The sequence below is a fragment of the Malaclemys terrapin genome, chromosome 6 (genome assembly GCF_027887155.1).
Source record: "Malaclemys terrapin pileata isolate rMalTer1 chromosome 6, rMalTer1.hap1, whole genome shotgun sequence".
NCBI lineage: Eukaryota > Metazoa > Chordata > Testudines > Emydidae > Malaclemys > Malaclemys terrapin.
This window is the reverse complement of record NC_071510.1, coordinates 100,205,154-100,230,579: the sequence shown is the minus strand read 5'-3', so window position 1 is coordinate 100,230,579 and position 25,426 is coordinate 100,205,154. Positions and strand designations below refer to the sequence as shown.

The window sequence follows — 25,426 nt, the reverse complement described above, 5'->3', positions numbered from 1 at the left end:
GCAGACACCACATCAAACTATTTCCCGCGAAATATCTTTCCCTCATCAAAACTATCTTCTTCAATGGGATTATTCACCTGCTTAAAATTACATAGGTGCATAAGTGCTTTGCCAAATAGGACTCTAAAGACACAACTATTGTTCATGTGTTCCATGGCTTCTGATCTGATGGATCTAGTCAAGTGGCTGGCCTGCAAAGAGTATATGTCTTAATGCTGATGAAAAAAACTAATGGCAAATTCACTTTCTGCACAAGTAGAAGGGGCCTACGTTTCTAGAACACAGTGTCTACCATTTTATTCTCTATGTCAGATGTATGTGGCTTTGGCAAAGGTGGTCTCTGAATGCAGGTGACCACAGATTCATTACAATGTCTTTGGGTTTTTTAATTGTATTAGATATATCATATTTGTACATGAATCAATTCCCGTAACCACACCAAATTTAACAAATCACACAGGAAACAGCTTAAAAAATTAAGAGACATCAAAAATAAGGAATAGGGGAGCAAATAGAGAACTTGGGCAGAAAGGATAAGCAACATATGGAATAAGATACTGGTATCAGAAAAATTAAGTGAAACAAAGAGGGTTCAAAAGACATCTCAATTTCTTTTGGTAAAGGGGCAGGGCCAGCGTGTGAAGAAGACCAAATGTAGGATTAAGATCAACCAAAAAATGCCGTATACTGAAAGCTGGATGGTCTTTTCTTGTTCCTACCACCCAAAATCTTAGGCACAATGTACATTCAGAACAGTTCAGAAAAATGAGTATAAGAAAATCTTGCTCACTCATTCTAGTTAGTATGAAGATGCAGCACATGAATAATGGTCACTTCCCTACTCAGTAGTTTTTTAAACATCCTCTGTTCTCAGTTAAGCACATTCCTCTTTAAATAAGGTGCAGATGAAATAAAATACTTTTTTAGCAGTTTCCTTGGATATTTAATCTTTGTATCTTCTCACTTTCCTAACACATTTTAGTCTCTTTTTCTGTCTTCATGTCCACACTGATTCAAGACCAGCAGTACTGTGCCTCAGCAGGAGTGATCATACTGCACGAGATCTGACACTTGTCTCAGAATAATAGTAGTTAGCACGTTACATTTTCAAGAAATGAGCAAGTCTAAGCTCACTAGCATACTGCACTTTAGTGAGGTATTTTAAACATGAGGAAACTGATATTCAGTGGTTTGCAAGGTTAAGTGACTCGCCCAAGGACACACAGTGAGCTAATTTTAGGCCTGGAATTTGACCTCAGAGGTAGAGGTGGTCAGAAATTTTTTAACCAAACATTTTTTGTCAGCAAATGCCAATTTGTTGAATTCTACATTTTTTTTTCTGGCCAGCCCTATTCAGGGGCTCCTAGCTTCAGACCTCATCAATTACATGATGCAGGTGCTATGCCTAGAAATTACACCTTCCTCAAGACATCATAGAAGTTATATTGTGGTTTTTATCTTGTTTCACAATTACAGAATGTCAGATGTCCTTCAGAGGAAAAAAAACCCACATCCTTTTCATTTTCAATATATATTAGGCATTTATTATGCAAGAACACACTGCAGCAATAATGGGGCTTCTCTTCACTTTGTCTGCTTCTGCTACCATTATTCTCCTGGTAATTCCCGGAGGTAAGTGCTGCTTTTATCCATTGTAATTCATGATGTGTGTAGAGCAAGATGTAGCTAGATATATTAAAATAATGAAGTTATCAGTAAATAAGAGAGAGAAAACATTTTTATTTATTTTCCATAGATTGTAAAAGTTAGGTCTTATGACAAATCTAAAAATAATATATGAAGGGAAAATCTTAACTCAACCTGCAGAGAGGGGAGACAACTGGAGTCTAGAAGAGTTATATTAACCTTGGCCTGGTTCCCCTTCTCAAAAGATGTATATCTATCCAGGAGTCAGAAAATTCCATCAGAAATGATGCTGTAATTGGCATAAATCACGTCATTTCCAACCTTTTTTGAAAAAATATTGTTCATTTAACGCTTTATCTGATTATGTAGTGAATTGTGTACCCACTTTTTCAGAGTATACTTATAAATATACTGCATAATGTTTAGACAGTGTCAGATCCAGGGTTCTTTGGCATAATGAAAGCTGATGAACCTAGCAATGGAAACAATTGCAGGTCAAGCAAGTAACGCTCCACAAGACCATTAGTATTTTAGGGTGGGATTTTCAAAATCAGGGTTGGCCTAACGCTCTTCCCATTGAACTCAATGGAAGCAGATTTAGACCAACACAGACCCATTTTAAAAATCCCACCCCTAATACAGCTACATCCAGCACTGTAAGTCTGTGTGTATATTTATATGCATTATATTGTATAATTACTCTAACCCTTTCTCTATGAATGGAATTATTTTACATTATATACTATCCCAACTGTGTGCAGCCTGGTTTATTTTTATTTTTAGATTCATGTGTGGATATCATTGGAGGGTATGCAGTGACTCCACATTCAAGACCATATATGGCTCTAATCAAAGGGAAAGAGTATTGTGGAGGAGCTTTGATCAAAGAGAATTGGGTGTTAACAGCAGCCCATTGTAGAATGTAAGTTCTTCTAAAGATTTCTATCTCATAGAATGTTCTTACTAGTTTAACAGCAAAGTAAATAACACACAATATGAACCAAAGCTAATGCTTGATTCTGTAGATCTAACATGCTTTAGAAATTGCCATAACAAATAAAGCTAATGTTCCATTTAGTCTGGTATTCTGTCCTAATAAATAATTATGCAATAATATGTCTGTGAGGGTTTCTTCCAACTCCAGGCAATTAGTAGTGTATCTCCTGAAGCGTGAAAATTTCTCTCTCTTATATTTTGTATAGCTAGTGTAATTGGGATTATAATCTTATTACATTTTAACATTGGCAACCAAGCAATTGTGGTCTCCATTTCAACACTTTCGTGAATAACAAAGGCCATAATAAAGTGTGCTAACCTTCAATCTACACACAGAGATATTTTGTTAACTACTATTTGGACGCAGGCATAGAATAGCAGCAGTCAAGGAAAGACTTATTGACTCTTTTCTTAGTCAATCACAATTTTGCTGAACAAAGTTCAAAACAATCCAAAATAGCTGCCCACAAAAGTGGAATGAAATTTGTGTCATTTCATTGTATAAGATGAATGCAGCTCACTACCTGAGGATATGCTAAAATAGCTCTTTAATTTATGTATTAATTTATATATTTATTAATTAAATTATTTTCTTTATGAATTAACTTGTGAAATAGCAACAACATAAACAAATGAAGGTGAGGATGAACAAACTCTTTGCAGCTAGGGTTGGGGTGGTGAATTGTATGGGCCCATGGTGCCCATGCTCCAGAATTATTCAGGGCCTGGAGGCCCAGCTTCACCAATGTTCGGGGCCAGGTCTCTCCCCCGGCTCCACCTGCCACCCCCACGTGCCTCCCCCAGAGCATCTCTCGGCCCCGCCTGCCACCTCTGGGGTGTTTAAAAGGGTCTGGGGGCCTCCAGCCACTGCCGCCACCACCAGCAGCACAGCAGGACTAAAGCAGCTTTTTGCCTGGCCTCACTCTGCGCCACTCCCGGAAGTGGCCAGAATGGTCCTACGGCCTCGGGGGGGGGGGGGGGGGGTTTCCGTGCACTGCCCCCACCCCAAGCGCTGACTCCGCAGTTCCCATTGGAACTGTGGCCAATGGGAGCTATGGGGACAGTGCCTGAGGGCAGCGCTGTGTGGAGACCCCCCCGGCCCCAGTCTAGGAGCCGCTGCCAGAGGGGTGTGCGGGTCGCTTTTGGGAGCTGACCGATGTAAGTGTCACACCCTTCACCTTCTCCCACACTCCAACCCCCTGGCCCAGTCCACAGCCCGCACCCAAACTCCCTCCCAGAGCCTACACCCCTCCCGCACCCAAACTCCCTCCCAGAACTTTAGGCAGGTGTCGGGGCAGGTGGGACTTGGACCCATGCTGGGCACCACCAAAAATTATACAAACCTGCCGCCTCTGGCTCGGGTGGCCTTAATAATTTAGCTTGTGAGCCAACCTTTCTTCTGACTGACAGGCTACCTATCCAAATAGTCTATCTGGCCAACCCAGGCATGGATATGAAATTTAAAACACAAGTCCCACCTTTTACCCCCATCAAGAGGGTCAGAGCTCTCACTGAACCAGACCCCACATAGTCTCTCCTGGCAAGTCTTTCAATCCCAATGAAGTTTGGATCCCACAATTCAGAGAGAGAGAGAGAGAGAGAGAGAGAGATTAATTCCTACTGTCACAGCCCAAACAGGTGAATATATTTAGCTCCTTATAAAGACTACATCGGGTCCTGCAGTTACAATATTAGTATACAAGAACATATAGAAAACAGAAAGCAATTCTGGCTTGACCTGAACAAAGAGAAAATGCAATAGCTAGCCAGCATAAAGTTCAGTCAGCAATTAAACACCAATATAATGTCCTAAGAAACATTTCCCCATAACCTTGCCCCCAGTGCATGAATGGGTGGAAGGGCAAATCTTGCTGAGACTGGAAGAGAGGTTGAATGTCCTCCAATCCTATAGCCCTGCTAAACTTAAATGCATGTGCAACTTCCTCCCATGCAATCACAGTGTACCTTAGAGTCACTGGAGCAATTAGTGGCATGGTCTGATATAAAACTGGTCCTTGATTGGCCAAGAAGAGAATAGAATCCTAGGCATCCATTCAAGGAACCCCTAGCAAGCACAGATCAGTAAGCAACACTTCCATTGTCTGGTGAGTCTGTGAGGAGGCAGGACACTTAAGGGGAGGCAATTCAGCTGAATTAGAAGTGGGATGAGGAGATAGTGTTGAGATCCTGATCGGAAATATTTCAAAGGTTTGGGATTCAGGTTCAAGGTCAAAGCAATGATACTGTTCAGATTTGATTTCAGCTCAAACAGCATCCAGATTTCATCACATGCATCTGACGAAGTGGGTATTCACCCACGAAAGCTTATGCTCCAATACATCTGTTAGTCTATAAGGTGCCACAGGACTCTTTGTCGCTTTTTACAGATTTCATTAGTTGTTCTCATGAAATTTCAGCCCAAAATGGCAGAAATCACATAAAGGTCAGTTTTTATAAGATTTCTGTTCCCAGAATAGCTGTCCTCATCAAATTTCTGATGCATCCAAACTGAACCTAGAAAATAGATCTCTTCCACTTTTGTATCAATCCCAGAACCAAAACTGTAGGGGCAGGTTTGCATCCCGAGATCTGAAACCTCTCCAAGAGCCTGTGAAATTCGTATAAGTACAGATATGGCTGTATGATTTTAGCTCATTTAATTATTTATAATTATGAATTATTAATAACAATGTGCTGTTTCTTATTATTTAACTTACAGCAGTGTATTTATCAGCAAGAGAGTATAGTACCTACTGAAAATGAACACTACTGAACACATGTATAGTTTTTTATGATTAATATAGTTAACTATGTTGTTCTTTTCAGTGATAGAAGAAGCACAGTTGTTCTTGGAGCTCATTCACTTTCAAAGAAAGAGAAAGAAAAACAGATTTTTAAGATTGCAAGACCAATTAGCTTCCCATGCTTTAATAATCAGACAAAAGAAAATGACATTATGCTTCTGCAGGTATGTAATTTTTATTAAACATAATTTTAAGAATATGCAACTTTCTTTCCTGTATGGATATTTGATGCCATGCCCCCTGCCTTAGAAAGACTCCAGACAAAAATCTTTAGTTATATAATATTTCTGACTTTGTTATTCATACACTCATTTGTCATTTTATACTTTCCCAAACTTCCTGTACAGACTTCTGACTTCTTATAAGGAGCACTGCCGGTAGAAAATATTTTTGTGCACATAATATCCTATACATGACATCTGAATATGTTAAATAGATATTGTGCAAAGTATTGCATAATCTAACGTTACAGGGAGTGTTGTTAGCCAAATATCTGACTCCATTTAATATTTTTACTTCTCTCAATCTATACATTAGATTTTTTTTTAAATCCATTAAAAGAATGTTATTTAGGAAATTAGGAAAAGCTCAACTTACAGCTGCCCGACAGTGCACCCTTCCCTTGAATGAGGCAGGGGTCCAGTGGAAAAAAAATAATATATCACCATATAATTAAAGACAATCTGATAATGAAATTCAGGAGCAACTGTAAATCTGCCATTTCCTAAATTTCAAGCACTTGACTTTGCAATCTAAATAACATTATTTTAATGTAGGTTTTTTTGGGGGGTGGGGTGGTGGGGAGGGGGTATCTATAGTTTCCTAGGTTTTTTAAAAGGAAAAAAACAAAAGTATGTTGTGTTCTATTCAGCTACAAAAGACCCTCTATCATGCAACAGTAGGGTTAAACCCCTGAATCTTGAGCTCTGTAGTATAGATTGCTACCACATGAGCTACAGGACTAACAACCTCAGCTGGCTAAAGGAAAGGCTACTATTCCAGAGGGGGGCAGTGAGCAACTGAGGACATGTGCTGAGTCTATGGAGCCATCACCAGGACTGGCCTAATTCTCTCTCTTCTGTCCCACTCTTGGGAGATAGGGGAGCCCCAGCTCCATGTACCCCTCTGGGTGGGGGAATGAGTCACTGGGGCCATGTGCTAGGGCCAGGGCCATGGAATGGGAACTGAGCCCAGCCCAGGGTTTTTTTCCCCCTCCCCCTGTCAGCTGCTCTGACATCACCTAGGTAGAGCTGGTTGGAAAATAGAGTGGGCGGGTGGTTCCATGGAAAATTTCAACAAAAACTTTTTTCGTCTGCTTGTTTTACTCTGCATTTGCTATGAAAATTTTCAATTTTTTGGCAAAATTTTCAGCCAAAAAAACAAAATATTGCTATTCAGAATAGCATTGTGGTCCCTCATGGGAGTTTCAGTTCAGGGGCTTTATGCTCCCATTCTCCTCTATGGGACTAGGTCTCCGATAGCTCTCTGATATACTCATAGACTTTAAGACCAGAAGGAACCATCATGATCATCTAGTCTTGCCTCCCGCACATTGCAGGCCACAGAACCTTGTCCACCCACTCCAGTAATAGACCCCTAATCTCTGGCTGAGTTACTGAAGTCTCAGGTCATGATTTAAAGACTTCAGAGAATCCACCATTTACACCAGTTTAAACCCACAAGTGATCCATGTCCTATGCTGCAGAGGAAGGTAAAAAAAAACCCCACGGTCTCTGTCAATCTGACCCGGGGAAAATTCCTTCCCCACTCCAAATATGGTGATCAATTAGCCCCTGAGTATGTGGGCAAGACCTACCAGCCAGATACCTGAAGGAAAAAAAAATTCTCTGTAGTAACTCAGCTCCCTCCCCATCTAGTGTCCAGACAGTGGAGATATTGGCTACATGCCATTGCAGGCAGTCTCATTATACCATCTCCTCCAAAAGCTTATCAAGATAACTGGTAGCTTGTTAGCTTTTTTGCCTCCAGTACTACCCTTGGAAGGTTGTTCCAGAATTTCATTCCTCTAATGGTTAGAAACCTTCATCTAACTTCAAGTCCAAACTTGTCGATGGCCAGTTTATATCCATTTGTTCTTGTGTCAACATTAGCGTGTCACTTACATAACTCCTCCCCCCGCCCCGGTATTTATCTCTCTGATGTATTTATAGAGAGCAATCATATCTCCCCTCAGCGTTCTTTTGGTTAGGCTAAACAAGCCAAGCTCTTTGAGTCTCCTCTCATAAGATAGGTTTTCCATTCCTCAGATCATCCGTAGTAGCCCTTCTCTGTGCCTGTTCCAGTATGAATTAATCTTTCTTAAACCACAATTGCACACAGTATTCCAGATGAGATCTCACCAGTGCCTTTTATAATGGTACTAACACTCCCTGTCTCTACTGGAAATACCTTGCCTGATGCATCCTAAGACTGAATTAGCCTTTTTCATAGCAAAAATTCTTGTTGTTAGTCCCTAAGCGCATGGCCTTGCACTTTGCATTATTGAAATTTCATCCCATTTCTATTACTCCAGTTTTCCAGGTCATCCAGATCTTCTTGTATGATATTCTGGTACTCCTCCATATTGGCAATACTTTCCAACTTTCTGTCATCTGTAAATTTTATTAACGCACTCCCACTTTTTGTGCCAAGGTCATTAATAAAAATATAAAATAAGATTGGTTACAAGACCAATACCAGAGGAACTCCACTAGTAACCTCCCTCCAGCCTGACAGTTCACCTTTCAGTATGACCCATTGTTGTCTCCCCTTTAACCAGTTCCTTATGCACCTTTCAATTTCCATATTAAGCCCCATAGTCTCCAATTTAACTAATAATTTCCCATGTAGAACTGTATCAAATGTCTTACTGAAATTCAGGTAGATTAGATCTACTGCATTTCCTTTGTCTAAAAAATCAGTTATCTTCTCAAAGATGGAGATCAGGTTGGTCTGCCAAGATCTACCTTTTGTAAAACCATGTTGTAATTTATCCCAATTACCATTTACTTCTATGTCCTTAATGACTTTCTCTTTCTAAATTTGTTCCAAGACCTTGCATATAGTTGAGGTCAAACTAACAGGCCTGTAGTTTCCCAGATCACTTTTTTTCTCTTTCTTAAAAATAGGGACTATAGTAGTAATTCTCCAGTCATAGGGTACAACCCCCAAGTTTACAAATTCATTAAAAATCCTTGCTGTTAGGCTTGCAATTCCATGTGCCAGTTCCTTTAATATTCTTGGATGGAGATGATCCAGGACCCCCAGTTTAATCCAATTAAGCTGTTTGAGTTTGACTTCCACATCGGATGTGGTAATTTCTACTTCCATCTCCCATAATGTATCACTTTCTCCCATTTTGGTATCAGAAGAAGGTGCATCATGGGAGTCCTTGGCCATGATGCATCATGGGAAATTTAGGCCAGCCAGAGAGGCATAAGCCCAGCACTTTGGAATGTTCCTGTGTTCAGTTATTTTGGCAAGTTGCCAAAAACATTTCTGAAGACCATAAGCCAGAGAAGAAAAATTATGATTTTCCATAGTATCTTATGGAAAGCTGAATGAAGTTTCATGGGGCAAATGAAAGGCATTTCCCTAGCTCAAGAGTATTCTTCTGCTGAATACCAAAGGTATGAGAGCTTCTTGAAGAAAAGGTCACAAAAATACTTCATAATCATAATGGAGAGTATTGAGGAACTTAAAGATACGGGTTACTACCAGCTCCCCCTGCAATAACCATGTCTTCTTCTTATCCAATAGCTTCAACAGAGAGCAAAAATTAATAAAGCTGTGAAAACCATTAAGCTACCTAACACAGACACTGATCCCAAACCAGGAACAAAGTGCCAAGTAGCAGGATGGGGAATAATTAAGAATGGAGACCGTAAACCTTCTGATATCCTGAGGGAAGTCAATATCACCATCATCGACAGAAAAACCTGCAATGATCAGAATCACTATAATTATCAACCCATGATAACAATGAACATGGTGTGTGCTGGCGATAAGAAAGGAGGAAAAGACTCATGTTTTGTAAGTAGATATGCTGGTTGTATCCATTTAAAGGCTCTTAAAAATAAAATGTAGAACAATGGGTATGATGACCCATCAGAGTGCTCAGGTCTTTAGTTCAGCTGCAAAACAAGTGTCTACAGTAGGGGGGATCAATCTAAGTTACGCAACTTCAGCTACGTGAATAACGTAGCTGAAGTCGACATACTTAGATCTACTTACTGCTGTCTCTTCACTGCAGTAAATCGATGGCTGATGCTCTCCCGTCGACTCCGCCTGTGCCTCTCGCCCTGGTGGAGTACTGGAGTCGATGGGAGAACGCTCAATGGTTGATTTATCGCATCTAGACTAGACGCGACCCCCGCTGGATCAATCGCTGCCCGTCGATCCAGCGGGTAATGTAGACAAGCCCTTTGTATGTCTGAGATTTATAAAGGATTGTGTTGATCTGATTTCCTAAGACTTAAAATCAAAGCTTATGATTTGTAAACTATCTTGAGGGCCACTGGACTTTTATGCTTTTCTGAGCAGGGAAAATATTTTTCCTTTTCTGCAGTTAAATGGTCTTTAGTGGAAAAAGAGCAGTGGAAATGTCCAGTCTTTACAATGGTAATTCAGATTAAGCTACATGGGCCTATTCTAAAAGCCACTGAAATCAATGGAAAGACTCCCATTGACTCCATTGAGCTTTGGAACAGGCTTTACATGATCTAATGCATTTCATATGTATATAAGTCAAGTGATAAAACTAATTTCAGCCATATCAAGTGGTGATAGCTATACATAAACAGCCATATTTTTAAAATGTTTAAATATTTAATTGGTCAGGTTAAATATTATATCATGTTTTTTGCTATAAGTGGAATCATCCATCAAGGAGTGGACTTTTACAAAAACATTAGTACTCACATTCTCTGGCAGGTAATAAATAAGTACCCACTGCAGACCCTACCCCAGTAGCTCACGACTAGCCTTACAGCTTATAGTAGTAAAAGCAATGGGGTACCATAAAATTTAATGCAGAGACACTCATTTAATAATTAAGAACTTAATATACTTGCACTCCAAGAGAAAATAAGTACAAGTTTACATTGAAGTTCCTAGGCCAGTCCTGTGGAGCAGTGAGTACCCTCCTCTGAAGAGTTGAGGGCACTCAAAAAACACTCTACAAAAGTTGCTCAAGACCTTACAAGATGAGGCCACAATCGTCTGATTCTGCTGTTATTAAAGTCATTTGTGTAACTCCCATTGACTTCAATGGAAGCAGAGTCAAGACCCAAGTCCTGTTTATATTTCTCATGAGTCATTTCATGGCCTTGTATTATTTCATTTCTGATACAGTAAAGGAACACTGAAGTGCATTTGGTGGATTCAAAAAGGAGGTTGCCCAGCCTATCCAGAAATAATGGCTTATACTTACAATGCACTAACAAGTCACACCCATTCCTTCATTTCATGTCCTGCATCTTTCTCTCATACAGTCTGCCATCAGGAATGATCCAAGGCTGCTGTTCTAAAAATATCTGAGACAGTCTAAAAAATGTATATCATATTTATACACTAAATTGATCTTAGTTTATGTAATGCATTTTCAGGATTTAACAAAGTCTGATTTAGTTTATGACCACTTAGTCTCTGATCCTGAATATACTTTAGAAATGTATAACTTTAACCACATGAGTAGTGCCAATGAGGGCTTGAAGGGTCAGGAGAGGAGATACTACTTTGATGGGCATTATCAAAATTCCTAACATAGATGTTCAAATCCACTTTACTTATAATCTAAATGAGGAGAAAGAGGAGAAAAAGACAAAGGGTTAACTCTTGTCTGTTGCAGAATATTCCATCCACTGGGGGCATGGGGGGAAATCACACCTCTTGGCAAATTTGTCTAATATATTATGGCTTGACTTATTGATGATTTCAAATGTTTTTGTCCAATTCTCCAGTGTCATAGAAGCCTCTCTGTCCAGCAATAAAAGGGTTAACACACTGTACTACCTGTTTTATACACATCCCAATGAGTACATTACTAAATGATTAATTTTCCAACCAACATAGAAGTTTTACTTTTCGATTAGATTTACTAATTATTTCCAGAAACTTTCTGCATTCAAGGACAAAGTTTCCAGTTTATTTCAGATTATTAAAAAAGGACATGTTCATTACTACTAAATTAGATTTATTCTCTATTTAATTCACAACTGAATGGATCAGATTCAAACCTTTTCTTTTTTAAAAAACAGAACACATATTCTTAGGAAGGATCAATAGAAGTAAGAATTCATTTCTGAAAACTTTCCTCAGACCTTGTCTACACGCACGCACGCACCAGTTTAATTAGCAGTGTGTTTTCAAACCTTTGTAAATTCTGATGTCAAGTTTGTCTTCCTCTTCTTTAGGGGGATTCTGGTGGTCCTTTGATATGTAATGGTGAATTGAAAGGCATCACCTCCTTTGGCATGCCAAACAAGTGCGGTGTTGTTCAAGGCCCTGGTGTCTACGCACGTCTTACAAAGATACATCTTCTCTGGATAAAGAAAACCATAGGGGGTGACTTATAGAGTGAGTCAGTCACTGACAGATTTTCTGTTGCTTTGATATACATTTATTTGTAACAAAATTTATTTTTGAATGATGCAGTCAGTATGATCAGAGTATTATGCAGTAGCGTCATGTACATACTATGGTTGAAGTAGTAATTTCACTATAAACCCCTTCAATGGCTTGTAACTTTCCCATTAGAATTCACTTTGGGGCACATATTTTATATATGTGATTTCAGCACAGAAATTACCTTAACCCCAGCACAATGTGAGCATAGCATTCTCCTATAACAGTATATGCCCTGTAGTCTCAGCCACAGAGGGGCTACACAGGTGCTTAATGGCTAAGGAGAGGAGTATTACTTCACCCTTACAAAGCACATTTACTAGATCTCTGCATAGATAATGAGCATTTCAGCTCAAGGGCCAATCCGACTCTCACTGAACTTAATAGAATTTGGTCCTAATTGCATATTGAGAATAACTACACATATCTATATCTGGATTTCCGTGAAAATTCTAGAGAGTCACTGAGATGCTAGGAATAATCCCAGAATCCTGGAAATACTGTTGATGCCTCTCCTGCCTCTGAAAATCACATGATTTATTTTTGCCCCCCACCTTCTGAAGGCCCTCTGTCAGCCTGAGGACATGGAGTTTCAAAGACGGCATACTTTGTAGGGAAGTTTATTTGACTGTGAAATCTAATGATTTTGAATTTCCTAACTTCTATGTATTTCAAAACTTCAACCATTTCATTACATTATAATATTTTGCATTTAATAAAGAAAAGGCAATAAAGTTTGTGGCTTGAAATATGCAATTTATCTGGAATACCCTGTCTCTTGCAGTAAAAATACTATGTGCAGTTTTGAACATGTAAACTATTTGCAAACCCAATCAGGGTATATACTTGTTTATAACATACATTATGTTAAACATTTAGCTGAAAACTCTATTGTGATGGAGTTTGCAGGGTGCAACCTAGACTGTGGGAGTGCTGAGCCCTCCAAACACACCAACCTGGGCTGCCTCTCACATGTGATGCTGATGTCAAGTTACAAGCCTCTGCACTTACACAGACATCCAGAGGCAGGGACACACCCAACTGAGTTACATTAATGGTCTCCCAGCCACTCATGAACCATCAATAGGGAGGCTTCAACCAATGCCCCCCAGCTCCCCAGTCTTGCACCCCTGAACTGTACCATCTTGCACTGTTCAGAAGCCTGCCCGGTGTAAGTTCATTACTTAGTTCACCATTTCTTCATAGGAAAGTGGACATGCATCACCTTTGTGAAGCTGAGTTTAGATTCCCCCAAGCACTTCAACCAAAACACACTGTTTTAGATAAAATATAAACAGATTTATTAGCTATAGAACAATAGAATTTAAATGATTATAAGTAGCAGGCAAAGAGATCAAAGCTGCTTACCTAAAAAATAAAATAGAAATTCAGTCTAAATTCTAACTTTAACAGACTAAGCAAGATTTGAATTAAACAATGTCAGATGGTACAAGCAGCTTACAGTTCCAGCTGGAACCACTCTTCCCCAGTTCAAAGTCTTTTTCTTCCAGCTGTTCTTCCTGCTGTTGAGATGGTGGGGGAGAGAGGCCAATTGATGATGTCACTGTCTCTCTTTTCATACCTTCTTCCAGCTCCTAGAAAGATCCTTGCTGTGACATGGGGGTCAGTCAGTCCCCATTGTCAAGCAGTCTCCATTGCATACATGCCTTCTCTAAGGAGCCTCAGGGATAGTGGATTGTTTTCTTGATGGGCCATTAATACTGTCTGGGCCCGCCTTTGTTGCAACTGAAAGGTTGGTTGTGGGTATACCGAACCTCACAACATATTTCAGTAACATATATAGCAATACCTCATAACTTCACATACAATAACAGTACATATGATCCAATAGAATATTAATGTTCAACCGATTATGACTTTTAACATGATACCTCACAAGGCATACTTTGTACAAAACATATCATAATTATATGACAGTGGTAATATGGAGGTTCCAGGATGCTACTTGGAGGTACAGAATGTCACACCTACATAAAACCCTCAAATGAAATGATAGACTATTTCTCTGGCTAGATAAAATATTAGTATAATAAATAGTAGCTGGTAAAATATAGAAGTCCTATTTCATAACTACAGTGTCAGTAGTTGGCTAGATTTCAGTGATATCTTAGCCATGAAATGATCAGACCACTTTTCCAACATTTCCAGCAACAGGATTGTGATCCAAAATGAGGTTTTGCCATGTGCATACTGATAAATTCAGCCACTTCCAGTTCTATAAATATCTTCAGAGTTTTTTCTCCAGCAGTAGGAAATAGCTAACAGATTTATGAGAGGAAAAAGAATATTTAATGGGTGGAGACATATTGCATATGATTTTAATTAAAAAGTAATTTTGTTGCATTCTTTGTGAGCTATTATACATTGCAGATGATAAAAAAAAATAGCAAAACAGACTATGCATATAGCATCACCTGACATATTGCTGGAGTTTAAAAAAAAAAAAAAAAAGCATTGTCATACCAATAACATCTGATGTGGGTGGGGAAAACAGAGAACTTTAAATTCCTGGGGCCCAAACTACATGTTTCTTACTAAAAGTTCCAAAGAAAAAAATATCTGTTCAATGTTTCATGAGTGTTTCTATTGCACCAGGTCAGTATTTCAGTATTCAGTATTTTTCCACCTAAAAATAGTTTTGCATAGAATCATAGAACTGGAAGGGACCTCGAGAGGTCATCTAGTCCAGTCCCCTGCACTCAAGGCAGGACTAAGTATTATCTAGACCATCCCTGATAGGTGTTTGTCCAACCTGCTCTTAAAAATCCCCAATGATGGAGATTCCACAACCCCCTAGGCAATTTATTCTAGTGCTTAACCACTGCTTTCAGTTAGGAAGCATATTTCCTGCTATTACTTATTTAACTTTTTTTCCTGTAAAAAGAACCACACACACACATAGTGGGTAAATAAGAGAATAGAAGGATACCAGGCCAAATGGGATTACACCAGGGTATCTAAGAGCTGAATTTGGCCCAGTGACTGGAATTTACACCCAAAATATTCTGCCTAAGCAGAGGGAATAAAATTAATTGTACTCTATTAAATAAAAGTCTGAACAATTTCTTTTTCTCTTACCAGCACAAAGCCGGTGGTTAGTGGGGAAGTGATTCTAAAAATCCAAGTAGACAGAAAAAGATATAAAGATATTTAAAGTAAAATGTAATGGAAAATATGTAGTTGATATTCAAGGACACTTGCCATTTGGGACTGTTTCTATCTTGTGTTGCTCTCTTCCCACAAACTCCCCTTAATTCCTTCTCTGTTCTTTCTGTTCACTCTTTGTTTTGTTGTCATTGTCTTATTTTCATCTTATTGTAGCATTTTCTCCATCTTCTTTTCTTCTAATCTGCTCCTTCTCTTTACCTTCATTTTGGATATTAGAGACACCAAACTTATCAGTTAAAAACAACAATTGGCTCAGAACCAAAGATTCATCCTTTCTCCATTTCAAGGTCAGAAAATGTTCATGGTCCTCCCAGCACAGGGGTTCTCAAACTGGGGTTCAGGACCCCTCAGAGGGTCGTGAGGTCATTACCTGGGGGGTCGTGAGCTGTCACCCCAAACCCTGTTTGCCTCCAGCATTTATAATGGTGTTAAATATATTAAACAGTGTTTTTAATTTATTAGGGGGGTCACACTCAGAGGCTTGCAACGTGAAAGGGGTCGCCAGTATAAAAATTTGAGACCACTGTCCTAGCATAACAGAACCCAAAAGACTAGGAAAGAGTGGGTCTGGCAAAGTAAAGTTCTAAGAGAGATGCTGGGCTAGAAGAGAGGTGATAAGCATGCACAAAATATGAAGCCTTCCTTCCCTAGGGCAATTTCTTGAATCTTGGCCAGTTTGATTCTGGTGGATAGCAATTATTTTACCTGAATGTTGTTTGACGGCTTCGGTAAGATCAGTTGGACTCAGCATCATTCCTAGTGGCTCAGGACTCACATAGTAAAAATAACCTAAATACCTCTGTCGCTGTTTAAACTTGTTGGCATTTACAGCAAAGACACTAGCGAGCCTGGATACTTAAATGCCCTCTCACCTAAACTGGAAATATCTTCAGATCAAGAAAACAGCACCCATTCCCATCAGATCTCCCTCTAGGGAATGGCCAATAAAAGTTTATTGGATAGGTAGGGAAGAGTGACCATGATTATCTAATGACATGTTGCCATCTAGAATGCAATGATTTCCACTTACTATAGCCTAATGAGGTAGCCAGTGAGAAATGAACAGGCATAATTATTTAATCATTGAATCATCACAGCAGACCATCCGTAGCAGTGAAGGCCTGATGCATGTAAGATAAGGTGATGAAGTCAAGCAAGCAAGTTACTGGTCTGTTCTTTAGTGGACATTTCAGTAGGTCATACTGTAAGCTAACAGAAGAGCTCCATGGATCTACATTTTTTAATCTCTTCAGTCATGCAGCACTCTGAGAACAACCTTGTTATATTCTAGAGAAACCAGGACGATGCAATCCTTGAACTGATTATTCAAAAATTCAAGAGACTGCTATTTGTAGACATAATTTTTGTGCAGTTCTTTATTCTGATACTCATTCTACAGTGTTCCATCTATGGCAGACGTGCTAAATTACATCATGTCCATGTCACAAAAGGCAGTAAAAAAAAAACAAAATTCCACAGTCTTTTTTATTGTGTTTTTAATACATGAATACTTAAAATGGATGCATTCATTAGTGCATTAATTTAATTTAATCTAATTCTTTATTTAAATAAATCTCTAGGTACCCATCCAGTGTTCTGGGCACCGATCCTAGAAATGAAAAATACAACATACAGATAGAAAAATGACTGCCCATAAATATATCCATCTCAATCTACTTCATCCTCAAAAGCCTTAGCAAAGAGGGGGAAAAGATGGACTTTGCTGTGTGCTCAGAAGCTTAACAAATATTAACTCTGACAGCCCAAGGAAAGGAGCAAGTTCCCACATCACCATTAAATGTAATGCCAATGGAAAAATTAGAATGAATCAAGATTCCACATTTTAAGGACCTCTGCAATGTAAGAAGGAGAAAGGATTAGCCTCACAGTACTGTATTTTCTGAGAACTCCCTTCCAATTTATCAAGCAAAGTATGATCAGATTCAAAACAAATATCTCCCCTAATCTAGTTGGTGAGGTTATGATGTTCAAATTTCCCCAACAGCAAAAGGGGGGGAAATCCCAGAAATAAGGAGAAAATAAACAAATTCACAATTTACTGTTCCTTCTGCTTTCCCTGCAACTGAGAGGAAAAAAAATCACTATTCTGGTCACAGATTTTAAATGCTTGTTAAATTCAGCTGCAATAGCCATGTTCATACTGGAAGACAAACTCTGAATTAATAATTTCCTGTTCTTAGACCTCAGCTTTTTTTGTAGTTATTTCTATGTGCACCACCAAAGAGTTCTTATTTTCCAACCTGCTTTGAAGTAAGACCACAATAGGTGGCCACTAAACCAGAGGCTTTGGGCTGAATCACACTTATTGTAAATGAGCAACTTTTGATGTGCTTGTGATATTTGAGAAAATGCAACTAGTGGTGTCTGCTCTCTGGCCCTAAAGTCAGTTCTTACGTGATTTATAAATGTGGTTTTAAATAATGGATGAGAACAAAAGATGTGACCATCGTAGATTCATTTCCAGATGCCTCTGCAGCCCCCTTAACGTTGTCTGCCCTTCGTCACCCATTCAGCTGCAGCTGAATTTTCCTTTCTGAAAACCATGGGCTGACTTTATATCACTCATCGCAACTCCCACCTCCCCAGCTGAGTTACAGGAACCATTCTAATATTTTTCAGATAGAAAGGGCCATGAGTTTCTACTCCTATGGGGCTCTTTTTACACAAAAAGTGTTTCAAGGGTCTTTTTGGGAACAGAGGCAAGCCTTTCCTTCTCTCTTGTCTCTCGTTAGCCCACTCCAAGTCCATTGCTTCTCCTGCTTTCAGATGATGGAAGGAGAATGCCAGAGACATTCGTGGAGTTGCAAAGGCTTTAAAACGCTTTGAATGAGAGCTTGCTGATCACTGGGCCAAATCGTGCAGTCCTTATTTAGCTTATGTCAGTATTCAGTCCTTATTCAGGCAAAGTCTTACTAAAAATCAAAGAGAATTTGCCCCAGCAAGTATGAAATAAAGCCCATGCAACTATGACAGCTATAATCTTTGCTAATGCAGGGGATCAAACTGGTGGCCTCTAAAACGAAAGACATAAGTCACCACAGCTTAAGCCAAAAGCCACACATCCTGGCTGCAACAGACTCATAGCCTCTGTTTCCTGGACATAGACAAGTAACTGACTAGCAAGTTACAAAAAGACTATATAATTATGATTAGTATGCATTTATTATTTTAGATGTTAAAAACTTTTTGAAATACAGAGGGGTGGGGTTTAATAAAAGCCTCCCTAGGTTTCAGAATCTGAGCTCCAACTTCGAAGTACTGTTTACACAACTATTTTTATTGTGCTAGCACAAACCCTGCTAACCCAAATCTGTCAACCCAGGCTGGGAGGCTTGCTTCTGTAGGCTGTGTATACATGCCCTAAGGGACTGTACTCCTGAGAATCGGACAATGTTGAACTTTTCATTAGGCCTATGGCTCAAAACAGGCATTAAGTGAGACTTAATTGGTGCATAATCCTCGTGCTCGGTGCATGTGTGAATGCCACCCATGGTTATTGGTTTAAGGAAAACAAATGTGATATTATTAATCAGAGTTAGAATGTTTTTCATCTAAAGCACAGACAGTGCAGGCTCAAGCGCATTCCATGTGATAATGAACTAAGGTGTTATCTTTATTCCATGTTTCATTTGGAAAGAATTTAATATTTGGAAAGATTTGTTGGATTACTGTCATTACTGTCATTGTATTACTGTCATTGCCAAAAACCTTTAACGGCTCACTTTCAAAAGTCAATGGAAAAAAGTTGCCACAACTAACTAGAATAATCCTTCTGAAAGTCCTTGCTTCTGTGCTTGCTTTCACCAGATTAGCAGTATTTCCACACACAAGCCATTCCATCAGCTGCAAGAGAAAAGATCCTGCTATGATCTGGGCTCAGTGCTATGTGCAAGACTCTTCCTTTATGACCTACAAAGCAAAACCACAATATTTATAACAGAGATCAGGGAGATGTCAGGATTTTAAAATGAGAAATCTTTGCCATTTTGAAAATTGCCCACCCATGGTAAGGCCTGGTTTACTATAACTACAGCTGCACAACATGTTGCATAGGATGTACTGTTTGGTTTGGGCAAGCCTAAGATTTACAGCAGTTTTACATTAAGAAAAAGCTGAAAGCAAAATATTCCTCTTATTAGGGGCCACATTTGAACTATCGGGACTTTACAAAAGCTCCGCAAGGCTTTTCTCTCAAAGGAGAATATTATGCCACTTTGTCTTAAACCTGAACTCTTGAGTCTCCACTGCAGTCAAAATATGTGTCTAATCTATGACTGGTAATGTGTCTCACTACTGATCTTTCTCCTGTGGCTGCACATGCTTCTCAGACACTTTGCCACGGATCCAGCAGTTATGAGATAGTGTCTCCAACTTCTGAGTTATTTGCACTATAAAGCCCTCTTGAAAAAGCTCCTACACAATGACTTATTGGAGTTGTATGTTGAGTGCACCCATAGTTATAGAGAAAATTAGGGGCAAGATTCTGGCTGCCTGCTGTGGCCACTTTGCACTAGTCCACCAGCACAAAGCTGCAAAACTAGCTCCCTGGTTATGGAAGGATTCTCCCAGCATGCAGGCCTTGCTGAGAAAATTCAGACAGAGCCCTAGAAGAAAGATGGACAAGTATTATACTGGGATTCAGGCGCGCTGGTTCAGTTCCCTGATCTGCCATAGACTTCCTGTGTGACATTCTCTCTGTGCCTCAGTCTCCATCTGTAATATGGGAATAATAGCACTTCTCTACCTCGCAGGGATGTTGAACAGATAAATACATTAAAAAGGTGAGATGCTCAGATGGCAATGAGGGCCATATGAGTCTCTTAGAGTCAGGGCCGGCTCCAGCATTTCTGCCGCCCCAAACAACAACAACAAAAACCGCGATCGCAATTGCGATCGGCGGCAGCAATTAGAAAAAAAAAGCCACGATCGGCGGTCGCAGTTCAGTGGCAGGTCCTTCGCTCCTAGAGGGAGTGAGGGACCTGCCGCCCCCAAATTGTCACAGGTGCCGCCCCTCTCCCTTGGCCGCCCCAAGCACCTGCTTGTTAAGCTGGTGCCTGGAGCGGGCCCTGCTTAGAGTGGCCTAGTACTGCCAGGCTGCTAGAATGGCCCCTTGCGGCCATTGTGATTTAGAGCAAATTAGAGCAGTCCTGATGCTGATTAATGTGTCACTTGGCAGAGGCTCTAAGGGTATGTCTACACTGCAGCTGAAAACCCATGGCTGGCCCGTGTCAGCTGACTCAGGCTCATGGGGCTCGGGCTAAGGGGCTGTTTAATTACTCAGGCTGGAGCCCAGGTTCTGGGACCCCACAAGAGGGGAGGGTCCCAGAGCTCAGTCCTCCAACCCAAGCCCCAGCGTCCACACTACAATCAAACAACCCCTTAGCTGGGGCTCATGAGACCCAATCAGCTGACACAGGCTAGCCGCAGGTGCTTAATTGCAGTATAGACCAAGTTGCTGGCACACAAGAGAAGCATAGGAATATATTTGTGCAGCCACTTGGTTGGCTGGACCCTCCCCAGAGACTCTGTGGAATATACACCATAAGAGTTTCTCTTAACCCCTCAAAATAGGTATAAAGAGGGATCAACGTGTTCCACAGGCTTTATGCAGATGCTTTCACCTCAGGATTGAATTTCACCCAATGCAACCCTAATGGATGAAAATGAATTAAGATTTACTATCAGTACCATGGTAGAAAGACATAGAGTGGTATGAAAGCCAGCCAGTGTGTATCAGTGATTAAACACTGCACAAAAATGCACCAAAAAGGTGCCAGAAAAAGTATTTTTAAATGAACAGACACTCTTATGATACAAAAAGTAGAAAGCCATGTTAGTGATAACTTGCCATTGAGCAGGCAAATACATGACACACAAATGGAACTGCAGTAAATACTTACACAATTTAGGTATACAAATGTGTGCATTTTTGTACATAAACTGGACATGTGTTTTAATTTAATTTTGGATGCCTGTGCTGAATTGTTTCAGCTTATGCTGAAACAAGTGATGGTCTGTAATTTAACATATGGGAGTGACAGCTAAAGCAAGCACAAATTGCAAGAAAAGACTCTAATATGACGTATTCCTGCACCACAGCCCCATGAAACACCATGCGCATAGCAGAAAGGAAAACACACTCATTCTAGCTGTCACTATGGTACATGACACACATTCCTTTGCACTATGAGGTCAAAGTCATTCATTTAAACAAAGAAAAAGCTAATTAGCAAATGGACATCTGGAAAGAATTATTTCAAAAAGTTATTTTGGAAGCAGCTGCCGGCCCAGTGTTCTACAGGTAGCACTCTGAGCTGCTAGATTCAATATCCACATTCAGCTTGTGGACTATATCTTCCAGGCCAGAACAGGATGGGAGCAGTCTTGCATTAGTACACTCAACCCCACGGAAGGAAGAAGGGATAAGTCTGGGAAAGCTTTGTATTGTCCATATCAGCTAATTTTTGAGAGACAATGTTGAAACAAGAATTCTATCCAGTCCTCCATGCTCAGTGAAATTGTACTGTGGGACCTACAGAAGAGGAAGAAATGGTGGGCACCCTCAGACTGGGTCTTAGATGGCCTCCAGCATAATATATGCTGATGTAAAGGGATTCCCATTACCAAAAAAGTATTTTTATAGAGGTAGTTTGTTGTTAAGTTAAATAAGCTAAAAAACAGCCTTTCCAATCACATACATAGACATCCATTGTGTGTGCATGCGTGCACATGAATAGATAATTAGATGCACAGATATAGTATGTATATATATATACTGTATATAGATATTAATTCATGAGTACACAGAGTATATGTATCAGAGGGGTAGCCGTGTCCGTCTGAATCTGTAAAAAGCAACAGAGGGTCCTGTGGCACCTTTGAGACTAACAGAAGTACTGGGAGCATAAGCTCCATACATATACTCCCAGAGTATATGTATATTCAATATAAAATATTCAAAATATATTCAACCACACCAGTATGTGTGTGCAACTGAAAAGGCTGCTTTTTTAGCTTGTTTTATGTGTGTGTGTGTGTGTGTGTGTGTGTGTGTGTGTGTGTGTGTGTGTGTGTAAATACAGAGATTACATATATAGAGCGAGAGAAAGTGCAACTAGGGAGATAAAAACTGGTTTACTGAAATACTTACCATAGAGATCAGTTGAATTTGTAAGTGTGGGATATTTCCATATTTTCATCTGATTTTTAGGGAGACCTTGTCCAGTCATTAATTCATTGGTTTTGGGTAACCAGAATAGGGAGCAAATCTAGTGTAATTTAAAAAATCATTTTAATCTTTTTAAAGGATCTACATGTACCATTCAAATGTTTTAGACTGACAATGTTCTTAGTAAATGCTCAAAGTGTACAAGTTCCTGAGCAACAACAGAAAAATAGTTCCATATTGATGTAGGAAGGATTATTTCATTTCCCCCTATTGCGACTGTTGCTGAGTGCAGCTGCATTATCAGCCTTTCTAAAAAGGATGGCATCCTGCCAGATCTAAAAACAAAATCCTCAGCCACAGACTCAGCTCATGGAAATCGGTATAGCTCCAGAGAAATCAATGGGGTCATGACAGTTTACACCACTTGAGAATCTGTCCCACTATCTTCTCATATTCAACCTACAGAGACTGATTGTTGTTCTCTGACTCCTCATGCCTCTCCCCACTCTAGTGCTCTCATGGTTCCTGGGAAACCTGCTTCTCTCGCATCTTCCTCTCCTCATTAGGCATTTGGTCAATACCAGGGTTGATGGATAGCACATGGCCTTGCTATGAGACCACTTTCCTGTTATCTCCTCTCTGACCAGATTAAAAGTTGTGAGGAAACAGGGGTGGTGATGACTGGCACATGAATGATTGATCCTGAGCCCAACGAGATAGCACTAAGTGTAGTCAAAATATATATACAGACAGACAGAACCCTGCAGCCACTCTGTACACAGAACTCCCATTGAAGTCAATGGGAGTTTTGCCAGACGAATATAGCTGTACTCGAGGTGAGTGCAGCTCCCAGAGCTTAAGTGTGAAGATATTTTATGAGTTCACCTGAGATTTTGTGTCTGTGGTTTCGATGATTTTCCCAGTGCTTACGTCCCAGATACGTAAAAATCCATCCTTCATTCCACCTCCTGTCGCAAGGATTTCTGACTGCCATGGACACCAGTTCATAGCCTAAAGGAAAATAAATAGATAAGATGCTGGATTAGAAGGTGGTTACTTGGAAGAGGGGAAATGGGGAATGTAATGGATTTTGCCTATAAAATGGATTGGAGAAATGAAGCACAGTCACTCAGAACACACCTGGGTCAGAACTCGAGGTGCATCCCAATGCACACATACCTAACTCAGCCCAGACTGCTTCCAGGGAAACCACAAATGTAGCCTCCCTCCGCTCCAACCACTGCTTCAGGCCCCCATTGACAATGCTTCAATGTGGCCTCACTGCTTCCATGTAAGCCCATAAAATTCAGGTTCTCTTGGCTCCAGCTGTTGCTTATACCTCATGTTTCATAGATCCATACATTTTAAGGCCAGACAGGACTGCAGCTCCTCACTCTATATGACCTATATGCATCCAGGCTTCTAGGACTTCTTCAGACTGCTTCTGGGCTACTCCTGAGTTGTAGACTATACTTGGTGGAGCGCCAATAAAACCCAGGATTCCACCAATTTCAGCTGCTTGCCAGAACCTTTTACTGCTGCTGTTCCATTGCAGTTTCAGACTATTTTCAGGGATACACAGCCCATAAAACCTGGGTTCCCTCAACTCCCGTTGCTGCTTTCTGCCATCTTTCCTCTTCCACAGATTCAGGTATTTTAAAGATGAAGGAGCCCATAAAATCTGGGTCCCCCACATTCAATCATCTGGTGCTTCCCCTCATTACTCATCCCATCATAAGCATTGTCACCAGATGTCACACCCATGAAGGAAAGCAAGGTTATGAGGGGGAGGAAAACACCTTGTTTTTTAAAAATTCCAGGAGAAATAACTACAGTTTTATTGTAATGCTTCTCTTCTAGAAGTGGCAGAAAGTTTTTGTATTAATCCTCTGATGCGGAGCTATTGATTTTGTTGCTGTACATTTTATTTTTATTTGGTATCATAGTTAAAATAGCTCCTAAATGGAAGAAAAAAAAAACACCGAGAAACCAAAGCACCAGCAAAAACAGCTAATAACTTACTTGTGGTCTAGAATGATTCATTAGGGGAACTGGTGTCTGAAATTAACGTTAGTGCATTCTGGGTAGCAGAAGTTAAGCAGGACCATTCAGACAACCCTAAAAGTTTAAAAGACTATGTACAGCAATGGAAGAAATACTATTGTAGCCAATGATTTTAGTTTATTGTTCATTTATTGTGTTGCTATGATTAACTAACATGTTATGTCATATATAATCATTGTTAGTTAAATAGAGTAAATTGTAGGATTATAGAAGTATAAAATTGATCAGTAGTTAGAAGGAACAATCATGCATTAGGTATCTAAGTAATTAGGGCTGAAGCACAAGGCCTACAGGCTGAGGCCTGTACAATTTTGGCTTAGCCATACTATGCCATAGAGATAAGAAATGTTAACCCTATGCCCTAAGATTACAGGAAAAGATGTACCAATGGGTGAAATTAACAGTAAGAGTAATTTTTGCTTACAAGATACCCAGTAATCACATTTTTCTAGCACATGCCCTAACCGCAGAGTGTACTACGTCCATAAATGCTAATGAGGTATAGTCAGAATTACATTATAAAGAGGGTGCCCAGAGCGGGAAAATTGAGCTCCCTATAGGAAACTCCAGCAGGAACCATCCCTCTACTGATGAGCAATTCATGAGAAACCCCTGGACACTAATACTATTGTTAAGGATGCGAGAATAACTATATTTGTGACTTGTGCATAGGTCTGTATAAAATTTCTATATGCTTGGGCAATCATAACTTTAATTGTAATTTTAATAAAACTTGTACAACGGCTAGTCTATTTTACTTGTGAATGTCTATGTGGTCACTACCTTTGGTCTTTGTATGTTCCTAGACACTCTAAATCAGTGGTTCCCAAACTTGTTCCGCCGCTTGTGCAGGGAAAGCCCCTGGCGGGCTGGGCCAGTTTGTGTACCTGCTGCATCCGCAGGTTCGGCCGAT

At 40.0% G+C, this 25,426-nt stretch overlaps 2 protein-coding genes across 2 annotated transcripts in view; one reads left to right on the top strand and one right to left on the bottom strand.

The window, feature by feature from the left end:
• The first annotated feature begins 1,547 nt into the window (after positions 1 to 1,547).
• Positions 1,548 to 12,773, top strand: GZMA (granzyme A). Its single transcript, XM_054032558.1, has 5 exons — positions 1,548 to 1,632; positions 2,431 to 2,569; positions 5,470 to 5,611; positions 9,207 to 9,479; positions 11,861 to 12,773. The coding sequence occupies exons 1-5, from the start codon at positions 1,548 to 1,550 to the stop codon at positions 12,020 to 12,022; spliced, it is 801 nt and encodes a 266-aa protein (XP_053888533.1). The 3' UTR covers positions 12,023 to 12,773.
• Positions 12,774 to 18,861: 6,088 nt separating this feature from the next.
• The window catches only part of CDC20B (cell division cycle 20B), a 51,853-nt gene continuing 45,288 nt past the window's right edge, over positions 18,862 to 25,426 (bottom strand). Inside the window, exons 10-12 of the mRNA XM_054032746.1 lie at positions 23,335 to 23,460; positions 22,432 to 22,549; positions 18,862 to 19,190 (exon numbers count right to left, since the gene is read on the bottom strand). Of these exons, the coding sequence (XP_053888721.1) occupies positions 19,090 to 19,190; positions 22,432 to 22,549; positions 23,335 to 23,460 (345 nt within the window). The 3' untranslated portion in view covers positions 18,862 to 19,089. The remainder of the gene's footprint in view (positions 19,191 to 22,431; positions 22,550 to 23,334; positions 23,461 to 25,426) is intronic.

Excerpts from the sequence above, each read along its gene's own strand:
- GZMA (XM_054032558.1), top strand. The coding sequence starts at position 1,548 with ATGCAAGAACACACTGCAGCAATAATGGGGCTTCTCTTCACTTTGTCT. Across the intron at positions 1,633-2,430 it reads TCTCCTGGTAATTCCCGGAG|ATTCATGTGTGGATATCATT; the intron begins GTAAGTGCTGCT and ends TTTTATTTTTAG. Across the intron at positions 5,612-9,206 it reads ATGACATTATGCTTCTGCAG|CTTCAACAGAGAGCAAAAAT; the intron begins GTATGTAATTTT and ends CTTATCCAATAG.